This window comes from Cyphomyrmex costatus, unplaced genomic scaffold (assembly GCF_001594065.2).
Source record: "Cyphomyrmex costatus isolate MS0001 unplaced genomic scaffold, Ccosl1.0 scaffold219, whole genome shotgun sequence".
NCBI lineage: Eukaryota > Metazoa > Arthropoda > Insecta > Hymenoptera > Formicidae > Cyphomyrmex > Cyphomyrmex costatus.
Genome location: NW_017276246.1, coordinates 1,040,726 through 1,063,383, shown reverse-complemented (window position 1 = coordinate 1,063,383; position 22,658 = coordinate 1,040,726). Strand labels below are relative to the sequence as shown.

Below are 22,658 nucleotides of genomic sequence, written 5' to 3'. Positions count from 1 at the left end.
AAAACGATTAATAACTATCATATTAGATGACTATTGTTCGAATTGGAATGTCGAATTCATTAACAAAAACGATTGCTGCTACAATTTTTTATAAATATAAAAAATTTGTATTACAAATTGCTAGAATTAATAATTTTTCAATTTTTTAATAGTGAGAGAAAACACATACTGCTTTTACTGATTTTTACTTTTTAATTTATTTTGACAATCCTCTGATAATATATTTTTGCTGTGTGCACTAATAGCAAAAATTCCGATTTGAAAAATTCTGGCCTTTTGAAATAGCTATTCTTCGAGCTATCCTGAAAGGATATTCCTTATATCTTAATTTTGTTATTCACCGCTAATTTAATTTCAATCTTTACGAGGTTTAAAAGGGGGTTTTAAAACACGTGCTTACTAGAAAGGAAATGTCACAGATGCTAATCGCGCACGAGGTTTCGTCGGGAGAACATTTATGATTGTGTTCCCTCCACACGTATCCTGTGTTTACGTCGCGTTTACGCAAGGTTTACGCTAACAGAACGAGTTTCCAAAAGCGGACGATTTCTGTTTCAGGGGCGCAGTATGTGCCCGGCGCCGGGCCAAGCGCCGCACCCCAAGAAAGGACCCGTAGTTTCGAACACGCCCCTACATATCCTCCACCGAGAATTGACAGATATAGGGGTGGTGCGCAGATACAGAAGAGAATGACTCAAAGGGAAGACGTTCTCAAGTTCGAGCAGGGCCGCATTAAGGCCCTGCAAGAAGAACGTCTTCACATCCAGAAGAAGACGTTCACGAAATGGATCAATTCGTTTCTGCTGAAGGTAACGCTTCTAACTGTAATATTAAAGAATGAAAGATTTGCATAAAGCAGAGGTTGCAAATGATAAAGATTTATATTCAAATCCACTCTCAAAGATATCTTCGTAAATAGTATTAACGGTATTTTTTCACATTAATTAATCTTGATGTATGAAGCTGCTTTCGATGAATAATTACAATACCTTTTCGTGCGTGACATATCCTTTTGAATTGAATTATATCGAATTTTGATCTGACTTTTTAGGCGCGTATGGAGGTGGACGATCTATTCACCGATCTGGCAGATGGCAAGAAACTACTCAAACTATTGGAGATCATCTCCGGCGAGCGATTGGCCAAGCCCAACAACGGGCGCATGCGAGTTCACAAAATCGAGAACGTGAACAAGTCCCTGGCGTTCCTCCATACCAAGGTAATACATATTCCCGCAGAGCATGGCTTGTCTCCTTCTTCTTTTTCTCTCTCTCTCTCTCTCTCTCTCTCTCTCTCTCTCTCTCTCTCTCTCTCTCTCTCTTTCTCCGTCTCGCTTTTTCGGGGTCTCGAGTGTGTGTTTCTCCTGACGTTGCTCACTCTCGAAAACCTCTCGAGTGCGAACGATCAACTGCGCCGCGGTCCAGCGTGGTTGCACGTGTTCAGCGCGCGAACAACTTTGTTCGGCGGGGAATAAATAAAGGCCTCGAAAAAGCTTCCAAGCCAAGAGAGTGCCGGATAAATTAGCGAGGCAACAAGCAGGTCCGTTAAGTCACGCTCGTAATTCCTCTGTTGAACCATAGATCGCCGAAACGTACATTTCGATGCAAATGTGCTAAAGATAAATACACAATGTTAAATTAATCCCAGACTTACATTTTTAATGCGTATATACGGTATATGTGAACATAATAGACATAAGATATTGCGGTATTAAATACCATAATGTCTCGAAGTCGTCACGGTGATAAGAATAGATTTGCCGATGACTCGCATATACGCACCGTAATCAAGTATCGCCGTATTAACGCAAAGGAATCATTCGGATGATTAATCTAACAGCATTCCAGCTGTTATTTCCTATCTGTCTAGTAGCCCACACACGCATATCAGTGCGCGCTGTCTATGCGACGAAGCCAAAGAAATTCTACAGTCTAGATCTGACAAGAGATTAAGAGACCCACGGGCGATCGTTGCGGGCGAGTTCGCGGACAAGGCGGTTAAAGAAATACGATGTGCGACGCGTCGCTTCCGGTAACACGAGGATCGGGGCCACCGCGTGATTCCTGTTGGTCTCTTTGGAAACCGACAGGCCCGATACAAACGCCGACGCATCACCGCGCCTGGTCAATGCCTTCGCCCGCGCGCTCGTCTTACGTTACGGCTTCGAGTTTTATACTGCACCTCTCTCGGTCTGGTTCCGCGAACTCCTCTCCTTGGCATATACACGCCGCACGTAGTGAAACTATTATGTCATAAGCCACGAAGCATAAGAGGCCATTCACGAGGAGTTTACACTTACCGGGCTTCGTTGCGACGCACCGGTGCCCACCGGAACGCGCGAGCGAGCTCGAAAAAGAATACCGCGCGAAGATACGTGGAATTGCGAGGCGCGCAACGGCGGCGTACTTGAGTGTACATTTTAGATGAAGTGGCATAATTAAGTTTAGATAAAATTAGATAATACAATTTTTAAGAGAGATAAGGCGGAGCCGAGCGTACGATAACGGTTCTCAGCTTTAGTTTTAGCAAGTAACTTAATATATTTCTGTGAACTTCGGCCATTTTATGCAATCCACTAATGAAATTTATATTGCTGATGTAGAATTAACTGGTACAGATTGCGCGATAACAATTCTTGATGCATACAGCAAAATAATTATTATCTAATTAAGAGTTAATTGGACTGAAAGAAATATATATTATATATTTTATATACCATATATATATATATATAGATGCTCTTTCCTTGTACGAGCGTTTATAAATTGTGAGATTCCGGTCGTTGCAATGCGTGATACAGCCTTAACGCGTTACCGTTTATGGAAACATATCTCAGCGGCGAAATGCTCGTGATGCTCGGCCGTATACTTTTTACTGTGCAAGTACGTGTTTTATCGGTACCGCGGTAATATGAACGTAATCGTTAGGCATCGTTATGAAGTCGTGCGTTAAATCGTTGTGTCCGTACAACGGCCGTGCGCCGATCGCGTGCGATGAAAAACTCATTGTCCTTCGCATATAAGGTATTGGGCATGCGACATCATTATTCGTTCGAAGAGGAAATTTCATTTTTCTTCAACCTTCAAGATAATTCACAAAGGGGATCAATTTAAGAAGCGTGTATTTCTGTTTTTCATAATGCTATTGTTGTTTGTACTGAATCGATGTAATTTAATAATTTATCCAGCTATTCTGCAATATGTGGTCGCAATATAAAGTAAACTTTCACTTAGATTTTTGCGAGAAAAATTATTATGCCACGACAATAAAGGCTTAATTTAGGCATGCCAAAGTTCTTTCAGCGTAACGTTTCGAGTTAAAAAAAAAAAAATGATCCTAGTCAAATTATTTATGTAAACTATCCGCATAATTTTGGTGGGCGGAATGCGACTGCATTTGCGAGCAGTGATCCATGGCGTTTGCTAAATAATGCATGACGTCGTTTACCGCCGTGTCTCGACGAAGACCATCATGGTAGGACGAGCGATGCGTGTTTCCGCGGTGCAACTTTTTGCAACTCCGATCGGCGAAGCAAACGGTACATTCGTTGCGCGCGCGATGCAAAAGACGATTTTCACCGGTTTCTCGTTTCCCCCATTTGGAGGAGAACGGAGGAAAAGCCACGTTTGGCTTTTCCTCCGTTCGCTTACTTCTACCTTAACGGTCTTAAACGAGCAAGTCTTCTAGCACGAGCACTTCTCTAGTCCGGTATATAACCGGCAGAAATTGGCATTTTTACAGTTCATTGTAAGTTGTAGACTTATACCTAATTATAGCGGAAAGAAGAATCGCTAATAATTCAGCGACAAGTTTTTTTTGCTCAAATAAACTTTCGTATCTTTCTTCGCTTCTTCTTTCAGGAAATTCAGATGTGACTTTATATCAAAATTATAAATTCAATGAAACTAAATATAAGATTAATTATAACATCCTGGACTTCGAAATTATTATTCTTCAGTGAGAAAACGTTCCAATTATAATGATTGAACCTTAAACAAAATATTTGTCAAGTTGAAGTAAAACTCATTTTAAAATTAATTGGAATACAAGGCCTCTATTGCTCGTTCGTATCTCTAAAGCTTGATTCACCGAAACATTTTAATTGCCGGCAATAACTCAAGAAACTTGGCGTCGAGGCAACCGTTATTCTTCTCAGTTCGGCCTCTGTAAGGCTCCGCGAAAGGAAAGGCGTTTACAAAAGCCATTAGACGCGAAAGGATTAAATAAAGGCCACACCGACGACCACGCCCGAGCGTATGTCAAATTTGGTTCGTGCATTCGAGCGCCGCATGAATCGATCACGGTCTTTATCGCACGGCTGTCTTCACGGTGACGATCCATCTCCCACGTGGACTCCTCGAAAAAGGACACGAGTTATTTCTGGAAGATGATACCGTCCGTTACGAGCAAACATACCGCATGCTTCAGCAAATCCCTCCTTCGCCTAAAAGGATGCTTTATGACACTACCAACACAATTCGCTTCTGTTAAACGCAGCAATCGAGCGAAAACTCTTTAAACAATCATTCAGACCACAAAAAAGAGTTACCTATAATAAGCAGAAACTGTTTTGAATAAAATTAATTTATTTAGAGCATCTCTAATATATTGATTTCATATTATAAAAGTATCAATCAGTTCTTAAAATTTAAACACTTTCTCCTACTTTTTACTTTTACGACGTGTTCACATAAAAAGTCAAGGAAATTTTCGCGACAAAATCGGTAATAAAACGATCATGCTTTCTCGCATCGAAAGTATACTGAAAAGTCACGATCTAGCTCGAGTTTCTTCCTGCCTCTCGCACGGTGTTGTAATAATGATGCTGGTTGGTAGGAATGTAAGACAACGATTTAAATAATGAGCTCTTATTATGGGCAGAATTAGCCACATCGTGTCCGTAATACTTGCATAAGTTTTCCTGTGGGTGGATCTAAGAATTTGTATTATGGCGATATAAAATCAAAATAAGATTCTTTTTAAATCAATAACTATATTTTTGATGTAATAGTAAAGAAACAAGTTTCAAGTAAAACAGCTATGTAATTTATACATTAAATTACTATTGTAATATAAAACGTATATCTCAGATAGAAAATTGTTGAGCGAATACTCGATTAATGTCTAGACGTGTGGTATTTAGCATCATTTATCATATCGCAAAGTACAGAATTGTTCCGAAAGAATGAGTATTCAGAAAACAATGAAGAGTACGCAGAGGTTTGGAATTCTTGAGACTTGCCAGAAGCGCGGCGTCACGGTTCTCGTGTCTCGCCCAGAGGCTCTTCTCAGGCACCCACAAGAATCCAACCCCGAAGTAATTAGGGAGGTATCCGTTGGACGTTCTGAGAAGAAGCGATCCTTCTCGCGCGAAGCTGTCGGTGCGCGTTGCACGCACGTCTAGGAAATCTGTGCGAAGAAGTGGAAGGAAGAGAAATGAAACAGAAAATGCTAAAAAGAAGAGAAGCGAGAAGAAAGAGAAGGCATGTCGGACTCCCTCCGATTTTTCCTGCTCCTTTTCGGCTAATTTTCGCGACCCATAAGTTGGAAGGCAGGACAAGAAGATATATAAGTGAGTACGTGAGGAGGAAGACGTAAGTCCGATAAAAGCCGAGGAGGAGGAAGATGAGAAGGAAGAACGGGAAAGACAAGAGCGCGGGGTAGTCGATGGAGGACGAGGGAGGAAGAAGAACGAGAGGTGGAGGTCAGCGACCGGCAGGCAAAACTTGCTAGACCGTCGCGAAGCCTTGCAGATGTGAAATGAAACCAGATGGTACTGTCATAGAGAGAAGAACACAACAAGAGGGAGCACATAGAGGTACCTATTTAGACAAAGGTACAAAGTTTGAAAAAAATTCGAAGCAATATCGCTGTGTAGAGAGTGATTTTGGATATCACTTTTTTCCACGATTTCCTCGTTATTAAAATAATTGACTCTATTGAATACGAATTGATAAATAATTAGTATGTACTGCGCTATATATTTTTATTAAACGTGCGTAGAAATATCGATGAAGTATCCTCGATTTAGGATTTCTAATTTGCGGTGGTTCTCTCGGTTGTCTGATTTAGGTATCAAACACGTAGCCATAGACCGCAATTTCCTGCCGCCCCTCAGGCATCATTCCCCTAATGCTATTCTCTCCGTTCTGTTGTATTCTTCAGACACGTCGACCTATGCTGATCTTCGCGTGTTAGACAATAGCGTTTAGAACTGTTTAGAGCCCGACCTCGTCTGAACTACGTCCGTTACGTCTTCACCTTGACGGGATGTCTCCATCGCAGTTGAAAGCTGGTTGTCAAAGACAAATACAATAAACTGAGAAAAAGAAACAATTTTATTGTGGCTTATCTGATTATCGGTTCAACGATTATAACTAATATGTAATCATTACATAAATCTCTCGTTATAATACTTCGTAATATGGAATAGAATTATTTGACGAGTTGGACAAACGGCTCTTATTTATCTTCTATTTCTTATTGTTTATTATTAATTTAATTAAAAATCGTCCTTCTAGAATATTAATTTATGTCTTCATATTTTACCGTTAAGAATCAATTAGCAAGATTAATCGCTGAAAATTTCATTAAACCTCAAATTCTTATTTTGCACTTAATACTTCGTAATATGGAATAGAATTATTTGACGAGTTGGACAAACGGCTCTTATTTATCTTCTATTTCTTATTGTTTATTATTAATTTAATTAAAAATCGTCCTTCTAGAATATTAATTTATGTCTTCATATTTTACCGTTAAGAATCAATTAGCAAGATTAATCGCTGAAGATTTCATTAAGCCTCAAATTCTTATTTTGCACAAAAAATATTGTATATATTACATTTTGATATCGTGCTTTTTTTATCAAAATAAGAATTGTAAAATAATTTTTATATATAATATAAAAATTATACGGAATTACGCGATTGATCGACACATTGACGTAGAATGTAACCCGAGGCATCATCCCATAAAAATTTACCGAGGAAGTTGTTAAACGCAAAGTGTTTTCAGTATTCGAGAAATCGATCGACCCTTGCGTGTTAGATAATCGCGCTTGAAAAGGAACCGGTCGACCTCCTCCAAAGAATCTTTTCTATAGTCTTGATTGTGATGGATATTATGAAGAACATACACATTAATAATGATGCGTAGTCGATCGCTAAGAAGTAATTCCTACTAAGAAGAAGGTTTGATTGATCATTACATGTATCAATCGGTCATTCTCGCGAAATGCACCCAATGTAATTTGTTATTAATCTAATACGACGATCATTTAACGTTTTGTGATCTAGGTGGTAATTACTATTATCTAGATGATAAATATAAAAAAAATATGTTTAATCTGAAGAGAAACATGTTTGCGTATAAATAACTCCGATTCTTTTCATTTTATTAAAGTATAAATTGCTATGAAAGGGATATAGTATGATATAGTAGTATTAGCTTGAAAAACTTAGATAAAACAATTGATAGTGAACATTGCAAAAAACAGGTGAAAGTATGGCGCGAGTTCTGTTAGAAAATTATTCTGATAAGAAATCAGAATGACTTGCAAAACTCGGATGATCGCACTGAAAAATATAAATTGAAAAATAAATGTTGCTGATAATAATTCTACCCTACTTCTACCACAACGATAATAAGAGAAAATTGTTGTTTGCCTTATGATTTTAACGTTTTATCGAATAAAATATATATACCTATATGTACATATATGTATTTAATAATCTGTAAATATAGTTATCTATGCGCGAAACGCAACAGTCGATAAGAGAAGTGCAAACATTAAAATAAAGCAAATCACGACACGATTTCGGTTTCTGGTACAAGAATATGATAAGTATTGAATTTCAATTAATCTACGAAATAATTATGTTTTTACTATAATTTAAAAAGTTCTCACTGCAACGATAATTTAAACCAATTACTTTAAAAACTTAAGAAAATTATTTTAAATTTGATTAATTCAAACACGTGCAAAATATATTTGTCGAATTTCATATATCAAATTTCTCTGCTATACTTATTTCGAATTTTTTTTTCTTTTCATCAAGTCGAAATTCGAAAAAGTAAGATTGATTATATAGCATACGTTAGCTTATACTATACTTAGTTTTTCGCAATAATCTTTCAGTCTGCCTGGAACAGGAAAACAAATTGAAACGCGAGGCAATCGCACAGCGGTGAGCAATCGACAGTCAATTATTGCAAATATGTGTTATCATCGATCAGTGCGCCATGTGTCCGAAGAAGATTTCGACAGCTAGCTTTCTGCCCTTTTATCCCAGCAAATTGTGCGTTCGGCGCGAACCCAACCTCGTCCTTACGTATCCTTGCGCGCGTTGTTCCCACAGAATCGAATCATGCAAATTAAGAGCGCCGTTTCAAAGTAACATCCGAAACCGGTGATTACATTAATCTTTTATGATGGTCAGCATGAAGTATGCACGACAGACATTTGATTTCCATCGTTACGCGACCGCATGCGTTCGATCACGATCTGCGAATGAGAAACGCTGAATGTACGCAAAACAACCAGATCCAGATTGAATTCTTTTCTACGTAATTATACGGGGAAAAAAAATCCGATTTTGCTGAAGTATCTAAAAAGTTAAGCTAGATACAGATTTGAAAATAATTTTGTTAGATATTAGACATTCTTTGAATATATGCCATAATCAACGTTACGATTATCGACTTCCGATAGCAATGATTCATGAAAATCACCGCGAAAACGGAAGCGATGAATCGTGCAAAATCGCTTTTGCCGCTGTTTGTGAAGCTTTGATTTAACAGATTTAACGGAAACTTATATGAATATCATATTCCCCGAAATAACGCATTCATACAACGCCCGCCGCATTATGATAATAAATACTCGGCGATGCACCGCTCTCGCTTTGCATCGTAAATCTTCAAAATAAATAAATGGAATCCGCTTTCCTCGGCAATGTGTTTTGTCTTTAAATAACTAGGTGCTAAATATTGCTGCAAATGAAAATATAAATTAATCAATACAATCCTTTTCCGGACTTTGCGCTTGTCAAATCGTCATCATCGATTATAAAATATTAATAGAGAAAATTATAGTATACTTTATAACGGCTGTTGACTTTATACTTGATAACAGCTAATTGACCTCGGAAACATTAAACCACCTCGAACGATTAAATTAGTTGATTGTTATTTTTCAAACAAAATGTAGATAATAATTAGCTGAATGTGCCGCGGAGAGTGAAATATAAGATAGATAAATTCATCATATCTCTGCGATTACGTCGTCTGTTTGTCTGATCTTATATTTCATTCTAGCATATTCTACGAATTATCTATACTTCTCGCGGGAATGGAAAATGGGAGAGAGACACGACAACGAAGATCACGAAGAAATCAAAGACACGGGTCGAAAGCGAGGTAGATGAATCGCTAAAGTGACGTGTAATCGAAATTTCCAGGATCCTGAGATGCGTTCAGCCGACGGCGATATCGATCCCTCTTTGAAGAGATGTTCGACGATATCGCAAATTTGCATAAGTTTCGCTTCCTTTTTCTCATGTACGCTGCACGCGGGCTTCCCACGTTTCTCTTTTAAGCGCATCATCGCAGAGAAAGACTTTCTACGTGTCCTCGTTCGACGGCATCAACTGTGTTTCCCCGATTTTACGATATTCCAACACCATTACGAGTTCTTTCTCTCTCTCTCTCTCTCTTCTTCCCCCTCCCCCTTTTTTTTTAGAAACTGCATCCGTTCCTCGTGAATCTTTACGAGACAAGCAACGGGCCCCGTAAGGATGTGATACGGCCGTAAAAGCCGAGGGACGTCTCTTCTAACGGGCTCCACCTTGACTACCCCTCTACCCGCAGCATCCCCGCAGCTGCTTCATCATCCTTCGCCCGTCTCAGGCGGACACGTTGCTCAACCTTGTACTCCATAACCATTCACGGAAAGCGCAAAAGCCGACGGCGTACACGTGCACGTTCTGAATGACATCCAAACTCACCGGCGGAGTATGCTAACGCGAGACATCCGTCGTCAAGGATGTCTCGAAGCCAGCCGGCGGATGTAGTTCTTTCGCAGTTATTCAATTTGGGAGGAGAAACGTACTGCTGACTCGCTGACTATACTCTTGACAGAAGTTACAAGAGTTTATTTACTATACCATGTTATATGTCTTATCTTCAAAGAAGCAAAGCTTTTACTACAATTATTAAATATGAGAATCTCTGTTTAAAAACATTATTCTTGGTTATATATGCCCGACTTTTTATTACATCTTGATTTTTATTAAAATTTTTGCGTGATTTTTCTGTCGTAACGTACAATTGGAGTAACCCCTCCATCTGCAATTTGGATCTTTCTTGATCCAAACACTCTCAAATTTCATTGTTATTTTTACTTAAATTTCAATTTTTATTGAATAAAACTGGATTAAGGAACTATTTTATAAAGTATAATGTAGTAAAATAATAAAATGTAATCCCCTGAATTTTTTCATGTTCTTTGAAAACTTAGAACAGCAAAAAACTTGAACTAGGAAAAAAAAGGATCTATTATAGATCTGTTACAAATAAATACATCTCAATTTTGGAGAAAACGGAAAACGATGATGTGACACACACACAACAGATATAATAATTAACATATAAGTAAATTCTGTAAATTCTTTAAGTGAATTGATTCCGTAGGAACAACTCAATTATCCCATGACTTATTTGAGTGATACATACCAATCAGTAGATTTAGAATATATCATGTCACTTTTCTCTCCACGACTCAAGGCGATTACGGCGATCACGAGATTCCTCCAGCAAAAGGCACGTTGTAGTAATAGAACGAAAGATAGCGACGTAATCGGTTTTTTTATTACCTCGGATTTTATTGTAGCATAAATCTAACGCGCGTCACGTATATCGAAGTCGCGGCGATCGTCGGAAATCTCGTTCCGAGAGCTTCATTAACCCACTTAGACGGAGCAGCCGAGAGTTTCGCGGGATTAATTCCGCGCGTTTTCTCGAAACGATGACGAAATACACGGAGAATCTCGTGGTTAAATGTCGCCGTAAGTTAGGAGCGGGAGTTTCCAGATGTCATTCCTGCGTGCCTACGATCGACATTCCCTGCCAAGAATGCGCGGTCAGCTGCCATAGGAAAACCGCTACACGGTCCCCGACCCGTCCCCGACCGACTGGCACTTTCCCGGCAATGCCCTTGGAGAAAAGAAGTTCTAATCCCAAATTTATTATCTTTTTAAAGTTAGCCTTATCTTAAAAGAGAAGGCTCGGAAAGATACAGTTAGGCTTTAAATCTTTTCACTTTTTGTGTAAGCGAGATCTTCACGAGATTAATAGACCTTCCTTTGCTCCTCGTTTGCTTCCATTTACTACCTAGGGAATTGGCGAAATCACCACCACTTTTCTTGTAAAAGATGGCTTAATCGGAACTATCCATTTAAAAGACTAAAACTTTTTGGAATGCCATTAGAAAAAAAAAAAAAAAACTATAAATTACACACGGAAAGAGAATGAGACAGGAATCTATTGGCGAAAGATCGCGAATTCGCTACCGTATCTCGAATGAAGAGTCAAGTTAACCACGTCATCTTACGAGCGTTGCGTTGCATTTCCACGGTGCGGTTACTGTCTTCGAGAAGCAAGCACGGTCGAACGGATACCTCGCAGCGCAGCACCGATCCAGTGAATGTCCATACGTAGGAGTCGCATTCCACGGTAAATGCATTAGAATTGCTATCCCCCATTCCGCCGACGTTGCGGACCTCGCGACTGACCGCGTTACCGCAACCCCTCGCGAAATTAATTCCCGCAAATGTTTCTATTAAACTCGTATGGAGTTGCGTTGCGCGAATGCATTCCTCGACACGGACGACGTCGACAAATCCATATAGCTATTTCTTCCGCGAGTAACTGTGAATCGAGAGACACGCGGAAAGGTTTTTCCGTTTCGCTTCGCTTCGAACGGGAAGTCACGTTCGACTTGAAAATTCATACGACAAGACTATATAATCTTCGTGGACATTGTTGTTCGACATTTTAATTTCACACTGATCCGAAATTTTATGGTGTAGAGTTGAACAAAAATTTCAAAATTTGTGTCAAGTTAAATATAATAACGTAAATTCTTTCTAGGCTTCTCCTCGTATTTACACTGTAAAAAATGAAATGTTAATTTTAACTCAAAGACGTTGAGTGGATTTCTCAGACACGCAAAAATGTTAAACATTTTATTTTTTACAGTGTAAATATCAGAATTCTGATAGATTTAAATCTATTGTTTTTTTCATTATACATATATATATATATTTTTTTTTAATTGTGTTTACCCTCCCATGTATAACTCCAGTTGGGGGACCACCGTGCACTTCGCAGCGCTGGACGCACGTTGGCGCTCTCCTCTTGTGCAAAACGGCCAGCTCGCGGCATTATGCAATTATCAATTGAGGCGATCGTATTTCATCGCGGCGAGACACGGCGGGGTCGAGGCTCAAAAATTTAATCTACTCGATCGGGCACGCTTCAGCACAATACCTCAATTAGGGGAGCCATGCGAGAGGCGCTTGAGGCGCTTGAAAACCGTGCGCAAATTGCGGTCGGACCCAATGCGCAACGCGCAAAAAGCGATCACCGCCCCGTCGCCGTCGTTGCCACCGTCGCGTCGCGTCGCGTCGCGTCGCGGCGAACGGCCGGTTGAGTTATTTAACGCCGTTGCCCGTTATCGACTTTTGCCGCGTGTCTCCCTGCACGAGTTTTAACCGTACCCCGCATTTTAGCCGACGACGACGCATAACAGTATATCGCGTTCTCCGGCGTTTTGCTATGCAACCACGGCGCTCATTCATTATTCATGCACCGCTGAAACTCGACTTGCAACGTGAGTGCACGCGCCTCGGCGTGGCGAAAATTCGAAGGTTCTCTCGGGGTACCGCCCGTCTTAGTGCCCCGCTTTAATACTTGTCCTCGTGTTCGTTGGAACTAACGGATTGCATTTTTACGTCATTGTGAAGAGAAAAACGCTGCGAGAGACTCATCGGAAAATATCACTCTTTTATGGTAGTTGTTGAAAAATTTGAAAAATATCTATTAATTGTGCTATCGAGAGAATGTTGCAAATGTTTGTCTACATAAAATGTGCTTGTATTTCAATAATTTCCATGAACCTTCAATTGTATAAACTGATAATAAGAACGATGAATTCTACAAAGCTATATATCATATTTGTAACGATGAGTGCATCGAAAATAAATTGCGACTTTCGTTAAAAACGGGAGTCAATTATTTCATCAAAGGCAGTTTTCTTAACGCGTCGCTTAGCGACTTGTCACGACTGTGCTATATTTATCTTATTCGTTTCTTCTGAGATTTCTCGGCCCCCGTATAGAAACGTTTAAAAATACCTCACAGTTAATTTCGCGAATCGCCTTTTCGCTGAATTACTTTCGTCGTGTGTATGGTGGATGTTAGAGAACAGTTAAATGCACACGATGGTTTTCGCTTATATACACACATCAGTGTAGATTTTATTTTAGATTTATAATTTATTCATTCGCGTTTCATGTCATTCAAATGACATGCGCACGCGCACACTCTCTCTATATCGTTTAATATAAATTATATTGAAAGTAACTGTTGAAATTTGTCCATTCTTATCGTGATATTTATAATAATTATATACTGTTACTTACCTTTATGCAAATATGTGTGATGCAATATATATATTGTATTTACGTAATACAATGTGGAACACATTCTGCATATATCCTAGTATTTTTGCAAATAATTTTTCGCAAATACCATCTGAATGCGTATTATATTTTATTTTATGTGTAGTAACACAGTGATTTGTATGCAGAAGAAATCAATTGTAACATTGATGTTATATTACCTTTAGAATGTCCATTAATTTAATATTATATTACTTAATAATATAACCATTACGTAATACCATATGATTTATATTACATTAGTATATTATTGAGTATGAAACTATAATTAATTGATGTTATATTATTACTTCTAGTTTGCGTCGACGAGAAATTCAAGTACACCGTACGTTCCACTTCTTCATCCAGACTTGTTTTTATACGCATTTTATATTATAAGAAACTGTATTTTATAAGAATTTCTCATTTAATTTTATACATTCTGTATCGCAATTTTCATTCGTGAATCGTATCGTCTCAAGCTGTTCTGCGCGGATTTACGTCGTCACTCGGCTGCGCTTCGCTTCGAGTTGCAGTTTTAGTTCGCGATGCACCGTTGAACACCGCGATATCGCTCACGCCATATCGCGTATCGTTGACATCGCGCATTAGAATTCCAAAGTTAATGGACGAGGAGGAGGGAAGAGAGGCACGAACAGCTGATCTGGCTATACCCGATCGTTGCACCGGTCAGCGCGTATGTCGCACATCGTTAGCCGGAGCGGTCGCACTATCATTATCGAGTGGATACTCGCTCGTAGATGTATTATCCGCTCGCTGTTATTACGGACAAGGTGCATAATGCGCGCGGTAGCTGCAAATTGCACGGTGACAGCGACGGGAATGCGCTTGCCCCCGTGTTCTCGCCACGCGGTTTAGCCCTAAGTAGATCATTAGTCGTGCGTCCTGTCCCGTTATCGCACGAGATGAATCACGCCGGAAGGGATGAACTTTTTAAGTTACACGATAAATCGGTTGCGACATTCCGCGCGCGCCTGCTCAACCTGATGTGCCATGTTCGCTATTTGTCTCGCCGAGAGGACTGTCTTCCCTGCGAAGGAAATGCACGCGAGTGCATCTTTGAGAAGCCGCGGGGTATATTTATCATAAGTAACAGCAGTAATCATTAAGAATATAAGACAACATTTATATGTAAGAAGTGTTCTTTCTTCATCTTGATAACGTGGAATCGAGCAGCTAATCAAAAAATGAATAATAAAATTTGGTGTAAAAGCTGTGAACATAATTTTTACTATATATTAAAACTTAATGATAAGGAGATTAAATTTTATTAATATCTCTCTATCGTTAATATAAAATTACGTAAAATATAAATAGAAAATATAATTAGAAAGACGCGATCTTAAAGCGGCTTAATTGACCAAGTATGACGTGAGAAATGCAAATGATATTTAATCTTTCTTCCGCAATAATGTACAATAACGTCTTGCTCGAATAAAACTTAGGGTTGAATTTTCATCGGCAATCTAATTAAACTAATTGGATCGGCCTTTTTGCATTATTTTCTTACATGCGTACACGTGGCTATAATGTACTCGACGGATTAAGTCCACTATATACACGTTTCACAGCTTGAGCTACAAGAAAATCGAGTCAAACGATAATAAGTTCGAAGTGGCAACCGCCCTGCTCGGACATCTGGCAATCGGTTGCCGCAAAATAAGCCGAGATGAGCACGTGGCTGGAAGCCTGCGGGAGACAAGGAAGTCCGGTCGGCCGAGATGACGTTGAGATCTAGCAGCACTCAGCGGTCTCGACCAGACTCGGCTCGTTAACTTCGTCCACGAAGATGTTGCCAGCGACGACGACGACGGCCGCGTAACGGTGACGCTATACGTTCTCTTTGTTTTGGATTCCGCGTGCTGTCAGCCGCCGCGGCTGACAAACGCCATAATTTCCATTTCCCAGCGGCCTTGATAGAACCCCCGGCACAAGTGATCGGACTGCATTCCAGCAGCAGCAGCAGCCGCCGGGCGCGGGAAACGTCTATCGACGGCGTGCGCCGCGATTAACTATAATAGCGTGGCGAGAAGCGCGAGCATAAGACTGTCGATCCCATCGATATATATACATACTTACTCCGCGACCGTCAAGCGAATGAAATTACGGTCGGGAACCGAGTTACAGTATAAGTTGACCATTACAGAAATTTAATAATAAAATTGATTGCTGCTTATTTTGAATATTTCAGTATTAAATTAGATTTTCTATAAGAACGATCTATCTCTTTTAGTGTTTAAACGTGAACTTGCCCCAGAAAAAGTCCGAGCGGTTCCTGTAACATAAAATATTTTTTTAATAAGTTTTTCTCTATAATTCGTGCATTGTAAAAGCTTTACATTTATGTTCAAAATAGTACATCATCATTATAATTATTATTATATTATGTATCTATATAATATATGTAGAGCCAATCTTTTTTTATTATGGTAAAGAATTCATTAAATATTTTTTCAAAGTTTCTTAACAATTTTAACTTTAGGTATATACATTATCTAATTAAACTTCACTTCAAAGATGTTGACAAAGCATAATTTACAGTATAATGCAATTTATTGAGAAATGCAGACTACTTAAAAGAAATATTGCTTTCTGTGTCAAGCGGATTCTGATGATATCACGATATCCAGTTACTGTAAAAAGAGTGATACTCTTCAAGGAGGAAGCATTTACAAGGATAATCTGTGATCTTCACTTATGTTTCCCATGCATATATAAGGCGCGGTACCTACAATTATATCATCAGAGTTTACGTCCGCGAGCGTTAAGGAAACCATTAAAAACACATTGACTATCATCACAGAATTATTAGCGATCGGCAAACAAATAACAGTACGTCCAATGATATAACGCTCTACTTTCACCATCGACAAGAGATTATCAATAATGGCCCGGCACTCGTGATTGCCGTTGCTGCCAATTGGAAGTAACAAATGCTGCATTATCAATAAGACCCTATTATGCTCGAGTGAAGCATAATGCAGTGACACATAGCGATCGGTTGCCACTGGCAGTAGTGTGCGCGAGAATAATTTTACTGACTAAGAGAGATTCACGAGCGGAATAATCGAGCCATTAATTATCATCTGTAGAGCCAGTGTCTTCAGTCTCTTTCCAGTGTCAAGATTAAATTCAAATATATCTCTGTATAATAATTTACAACTTGTTTTTCATCTAAAATCTCTATATTGCTATTCGATCGAATTACAAAATGCTTGCATGGCGACAAGGTGAATTTTATTGAAAACAACTATAGTATTAAAAAAAATTAAGACATTGTTCTGTCTAATTCACTTTGGAGACTCAACGTAACGGTCAACTTTATTATTTTGTATAATTACGAGACGCGAAGTCGTAAAACATGAAAGCAGGCCGTGCGGAGAAAAGAGGCTGAAATAATTTCTCCGCCCGTTCCGCATGCTCCTCGATCACGCGGAATAAAATGCAATTATTAAATCGCATCAGTTGTAATTCATTATACGGCACGGTCACATAATTACTTCCGCCGAGTCGACGCTCTCAACGGGATTTTACGCGCCTCGAAATTAATGGTCCGAAATAAATTTCATAACCGTTGCGCGTCCATGGCTTAAATAAAATTAACCGGAATTTCAGAGAGACTAGTATTAAGTACCGATGTTTGTATTCGTTTCTCTTGGAGAAACGTACGTGCAATGACAACCAATTACCAAACACATCGCCGTTAAGATTTACGCCTCTCACGTAATTATGTATTTTGACATTTTGAAATTTTGATTCAATCGTTCATTTGCAGATATCGTCCTAAAATTAGTAACCGGTAACTTTGGATTTTATTTTGTAGCGTATATAAAATATAAAGAAAATGCATCAATGAAAGTTTAAGCAAAAAACAGCTGTATATTTAATTAATTTAGTTAAGAACTGTAAACAAAAAGCGACAAACGCGTCTCTCTACCGGTTTTCTCGATAACACTTTATAATGTAGCGCCTTGCTACTCTAGATTACTTAGAATTGCGATTACGTCTCGCGCATTTTCTATTTTTATGAATTACTCATCCGTTATTAAAACCTGTCATTTACGCAACCTGCGTCGAATACTGCACCGCGATCGTGCAATAGATCGGAATGCGAATAAATAATCATGCGAACGGCACGTAAACGTCGAATAAATTATACGGGCGCATTATTCGCTCGCTGATCGATGAGTTTCGAGAAGGAACTTGTGGAGGTCTCATTGCACAGCATAGCACATTGGAATGACGCGATGTCCTAAGTAGCGAAACTTGAAACTATAATATGTAGCATAAGATGACACGAGAGAGAAGTTTCGCGAAAAAAGAAAAAAATTCAGTTAAGAAATTCTGTCGACGTTTTACATCTATACGACATAAATGTATATGAAACAATTTTCTTAATTTCTGAAAAAGCATCACTGTTATTTAGGTAATATTAATTAAGTGCTAATATTTGTATAATCGAGATAAATTATTGTAAAACGTAAGATATTTTCTAATGTTAAAATGTTCTCGTTCAGAAATTTTTTTATTTCAAAATCATTATTCTCTTCAATTTATTTCAACACTCTTCCTGATCTCAAAGATTACATTCTGTGTTTCAGGTTCGCCTTGAGAGTATTGGTGCAGAAGATATCGTGGATGGTAATCCTAGATTGATTCTCGGTCTTATCTGGACCATAATTTTGAGGTTCCAAATCCAAGAGATCGAAATCGATGTAGATGAAGAAAACGAAACCAGTGAGAAGAAATCTGCCAAAGATGCTCTGCTACTCTGGTGCCAGAGAAAGACAAATGGCTATCCCGGCGTTAACATCCAGGATTTTACCGGTGAGTCGAGTTCTCTGTCTTGCATGCAATTACGCGACATGAATATTCAAAGTATCCGAATGTCTCAAAAAAAGAAATTTTATAATATTTATGAATCGAGAAAACATTTAGCATAATCCTGCACGCGAATCTTCAAAGCTATAAACTTTACTCCATTTTTTTTAAGTATTAAAAGTTTTTGAGATAATTGAAAAGAAATTATTAGATATTTTATATTAAAGATTAAATAGTATTTTATATTATTTGTATATATTGAGAAATATTTAAAATATTTTGAACATTACACGAATAGGCTCGTGGAGGAATGGACTCGGTTTCAACGCTCTCATACACGCTCACAGACCGGACTTGGTCAATTGGTCGGAATTACAACAAAATAAGAACATCGATAATCTCAATTATGCCTTTGACGTTGCTAATTCGGAACTCGGCATTCCACGGCTATTGGATGCAGAGGATGTGGATACAGCCAGGCCAGACGAGAAATCCATTATCACCTATGTTGCGTCTTATTATCACACATTCGCCAGGATGAAGAACGAAATAAAAAGCGGCAAAAGAATAGCAAATGTACGATTATTTAAAAATCTTTTTTTTTTTTCGATATATGTATATAAAACTATGATATATGTATATAAAATAAACCATATTTTGAAAATATAAAGATATAAGATTCTGAAGATCTGAAAGGTCGAAAATCTATATTTCTTTCTGATATCATTGAGATTAAATCAAAGAATTTGACATTTTAATTTTCTGATATAAAGATATTTGAAAGAATCTATAAAGAATCACTTAAAAATTTAAATTTATATACTTTTTTTAATGATAGCGTATATAATGTATATAAATATCTATACATATATATTATATATTATATTTTATAATTAAAATATCTTTTACTTTAAAAAAGCTATAAATTCAAGAATCTAAGAGAATTAATTATATTTAATTAAATATCTCAATTACAAATATGTTGACTTTCTTTTTTTATACTCACAGATTGTTGGCCAAATGATGGACGCCGACAAGATGAAAATTCATTATGAAAAGTTAACAACTGATCTATTGGAATGGATCAAGATGAAAATCGAGGTTTTGGAGAATCGCAGCTTTCCAAACTCACTTGAAGGTATTCAACGGGAACTATTAGCCTTCAAGCAATACCGAACAGTGGAGAAACCGCCGAAGTACAAGGAACGGTCTGAGATAGAAGCATTATATTTTCATATAAACACCCGATTAAAGTCTCTGAATCAGCCAGCATTCACCCCACAGGAGGGTCAGCTGATCCACGATATCGAGAGAAATTGGGTAGAGCTGGAGAGAGCGGAGCATCGTCGTGAAGTCGCCCTGAGGACTGAGTTGTTGCGACAAGAGAGACTCGAGCAATTAAATTACAAGTTTGAAAGAAAAAGTGTACTCAGAGAAGGTTATTTGAAAGAAATGATTCAAGTTCTGACGGATCCTCGATATGGCAGCAATCTAGCACAAGTAGATGCCACAGTGAAAAAGCACGAGGCCATCAGCGCTGACATTTTGGCACGCGAGGAGCGCTTCCACGACTTAACAAATATGTCCGAAGAATTGGTGCGGGAAAATTATCACGGTTTAGAGAGAGTACGCAGCAGAGAGCAAGAGGTGTTGCAGAGATGGAAAGAATTGCTGGCTCTGCTAGACAATCATAAATCCAATCTGGTCGCGCTCAGCTCGCTAATGACCTTAATGAGAGAAATTGATACAACGTTAGCTTCCATCCAGGAGCTCCAGTTGAATTTCCAGAGCACTGACGTGGGTCCGCACTTACTCGGAGTTGAGGATCTGCTGCAAAAACACAGCTTACAGGAACTGCAGGTGACAGCTCTAGGTGAGAGCCAAAGACGACTCGGTAGACAAGCCGCTCAACACTTGGCACAGCCACAGAACAAGGAGGCACCATTGTTGCAACAGAAGCTGGAATTACTAAATCGCGCCTATGACGAACTTGTGGAAAATAGCAAGGAGCGTAAAGCTCGTCTAGAAGATGCCAGGAATTTCTTCCACTTTCTTCAGGATCACGAGGACGAAGAGTCGTGGCTGGTAGAAAAACAGCGAATATGTAAGGCTGGCATTTCCGCGAAGGACTTACGAGCCGTAATATCGCTGCAGCAGAAACATAAAGCCTTGCAGGATGAAACGAAAGTGCGCAGGCCTAAATCCGAGCAACTTTGCGATGCTGGTAGAAAACTGATAGCCGACAATCATCCATCGGCATTGGAGATACAGAATCGAATAGATTCGTTGCAGGAACACTGGAGGGTCTTGGAGGAACTAGCGGCATTGCGAAAGAAACAGCTGGACGACGCGGCCGAAGCGTTCCAATTTTACGCCGATGCAAATGAGGCGGATTCTTGGATGAATGAAAAAATGGCTCTAGTAGCCTCGGAAGATTATGGAGTGGACGAACCAAGTGCTCAAGCCTTATTGCAAAGGCATAAAGATTTGGAAGGTGAGCTAAACGCCTACAAAGGTGATGTACAATCTTTGAACACACAAGCGGAGAAACTCATTAAATCTGGCATTTCCACCCTGGAGTTATCTGCCGATCCAGAACCAGTTGCCGAACTTGAACAGGAAGAATGGAGTAAGGAGATCAGATTGATGCCACAAGACGAATGGGTGGACGAAGTAATCGAACGACTCGAGCCGCGAACTATTAATGAGGATAGATTGGTACCACAAGTGAAGAGTTTATATCCATTTAACGGTCAAGGCATGCATATGGTGAAGGGTGAAGTCATGTTCCTGTTGAACAAGACAAATCCCGACTGGTGGAGCGTTAGGAAAGTTGACGGTACGGATGGATTTGTGCCGGCTAATTACGTACGTGAGATCGAGCCAAAAGTCGTGCAAGTACAAGTACGTAGACCTGAAAAGATCAAAGTGACACAGCGCGTGAAGAAGACGAAAATGGTGAAACAGGTGGTACCTGTTCGGCGATTAAAATCCATTAAGTCCACCGTGAAGCCGATTAAGCGAAAAGCGGTAAGCGACGGTGACAGTGTGGAAAAGCGACAGAAAAAAATCAATGAGACTTACAGCGAGTTACAGGATCTCGCTGTAAAACGTCACGCGTTGCTGGAGGACGCTATCAGGCTTTATGGATTTTACCGGGAATGCGACGACTTTGAAAAGTGGATTAAAGACAAGGAGAAGATGTTAAGAGTCGATGATCCTCGCGACAATGTCGAGTCGGCAAGGAGAAAGTATGAGAAATTTTTAACGGATCTGTCGGCTTCCGGGAAACGAGTGGAGGCAATAGACACAGCGGTAGATGAATTTGTTCGCCAAGGCCACAGTCAGCTAGATAAAGTCAAGGCCAGGCAGAGGCACATTCATCAGCTATGGGATCATCTAAACTGGCTGAAAACACAGAAAGAAAAGAGCTTGGAGGGCGCGTCCAGCGTTGAGTTATTCAACAGAACCTGTGACGAAGCTCACGATTGGATGCTGGAGAAAATCACCCAGCTAGATACGGCCGAGTTGGGACCCGACTTGAAGACTGTGCAGGCTCTGCAAAGGAGACATCAGCATTTGGAACGAGAATTGGCTCCAGTTGAAGAAAAAGTAAAATAATTTCAGAATTTTGAATAAATAAAGCGTCAAATAATAAATAACAAAAAAATCACTTTTAATTTTCTTATATAATTTTATTTTATTTTATTTTATTTTTATAGGTACGGAAAGTAAATTTATTAGGCAACAGCGTCAAAAGTTCATATCCACACGAATGTAATAATGTCAATGTGAGACAAAACGAGATTAAAGATTTGTGGAACAAAGTCCAAACAAAGGCCAAGGAACGACGATCTCGTTTAGAAGACGCGGTCGGTCAACAGATATTCATAAACAGTTCAAAGAATTTAATCAACTGGGCTACAGATACGCAAGAAATAATGAAGGCCGAAGAACCAGTAAGAGATGTTGCTACTGCCGAGCAGCTTAAGAAACAACACATGGAACTTGGAGAAGACATACGAACCAAAGAAGACGAGTATGTAACTGCTAACATTATACAATCAATTTTGTATTTAAAAATTTCATAAAATA

General features: G+C 39.1%; 1 protein-coding gene across 1 annotated transcript in view; it reads left to right on the top strand.

Moving 5' to 3' along the window:
• The first annotated feature begins 689 nt into the window (after window positions 1-689).
• The window catches only part of kst (spectrin beta chain, non-erythrocytic 5 kst), a 36,405-nt gene continuing 14,436 nt past the window's right edge, over window positions 690-22,658 (top strand). The window contains exons 1-6 of the mRNA XM_018539704.1: window positions 690-809; window positions 1,052-1,219; window positions 18,344-18,569; window positions 18,862-19,139; window positions 19,572-22,175; window positions 22,286-22,602. Coding sequence (XP_018395206.1) covers window positions 690-809; window positions 1,052-1,219; window positions 18,344-18,569; window positions 18,862-19,139; window positions 19,572-22,175; window positions 22,286-22,602 — 3,713 coding nt within the window. The remainder of the gene's footprint in view (window positions 810-1,051; window positions 1,220-18,343; window positions 18,570-18,861; window positions 19,140-19,571; window positions 22,176-22,285; window positions 22,603-22,658) is intronic.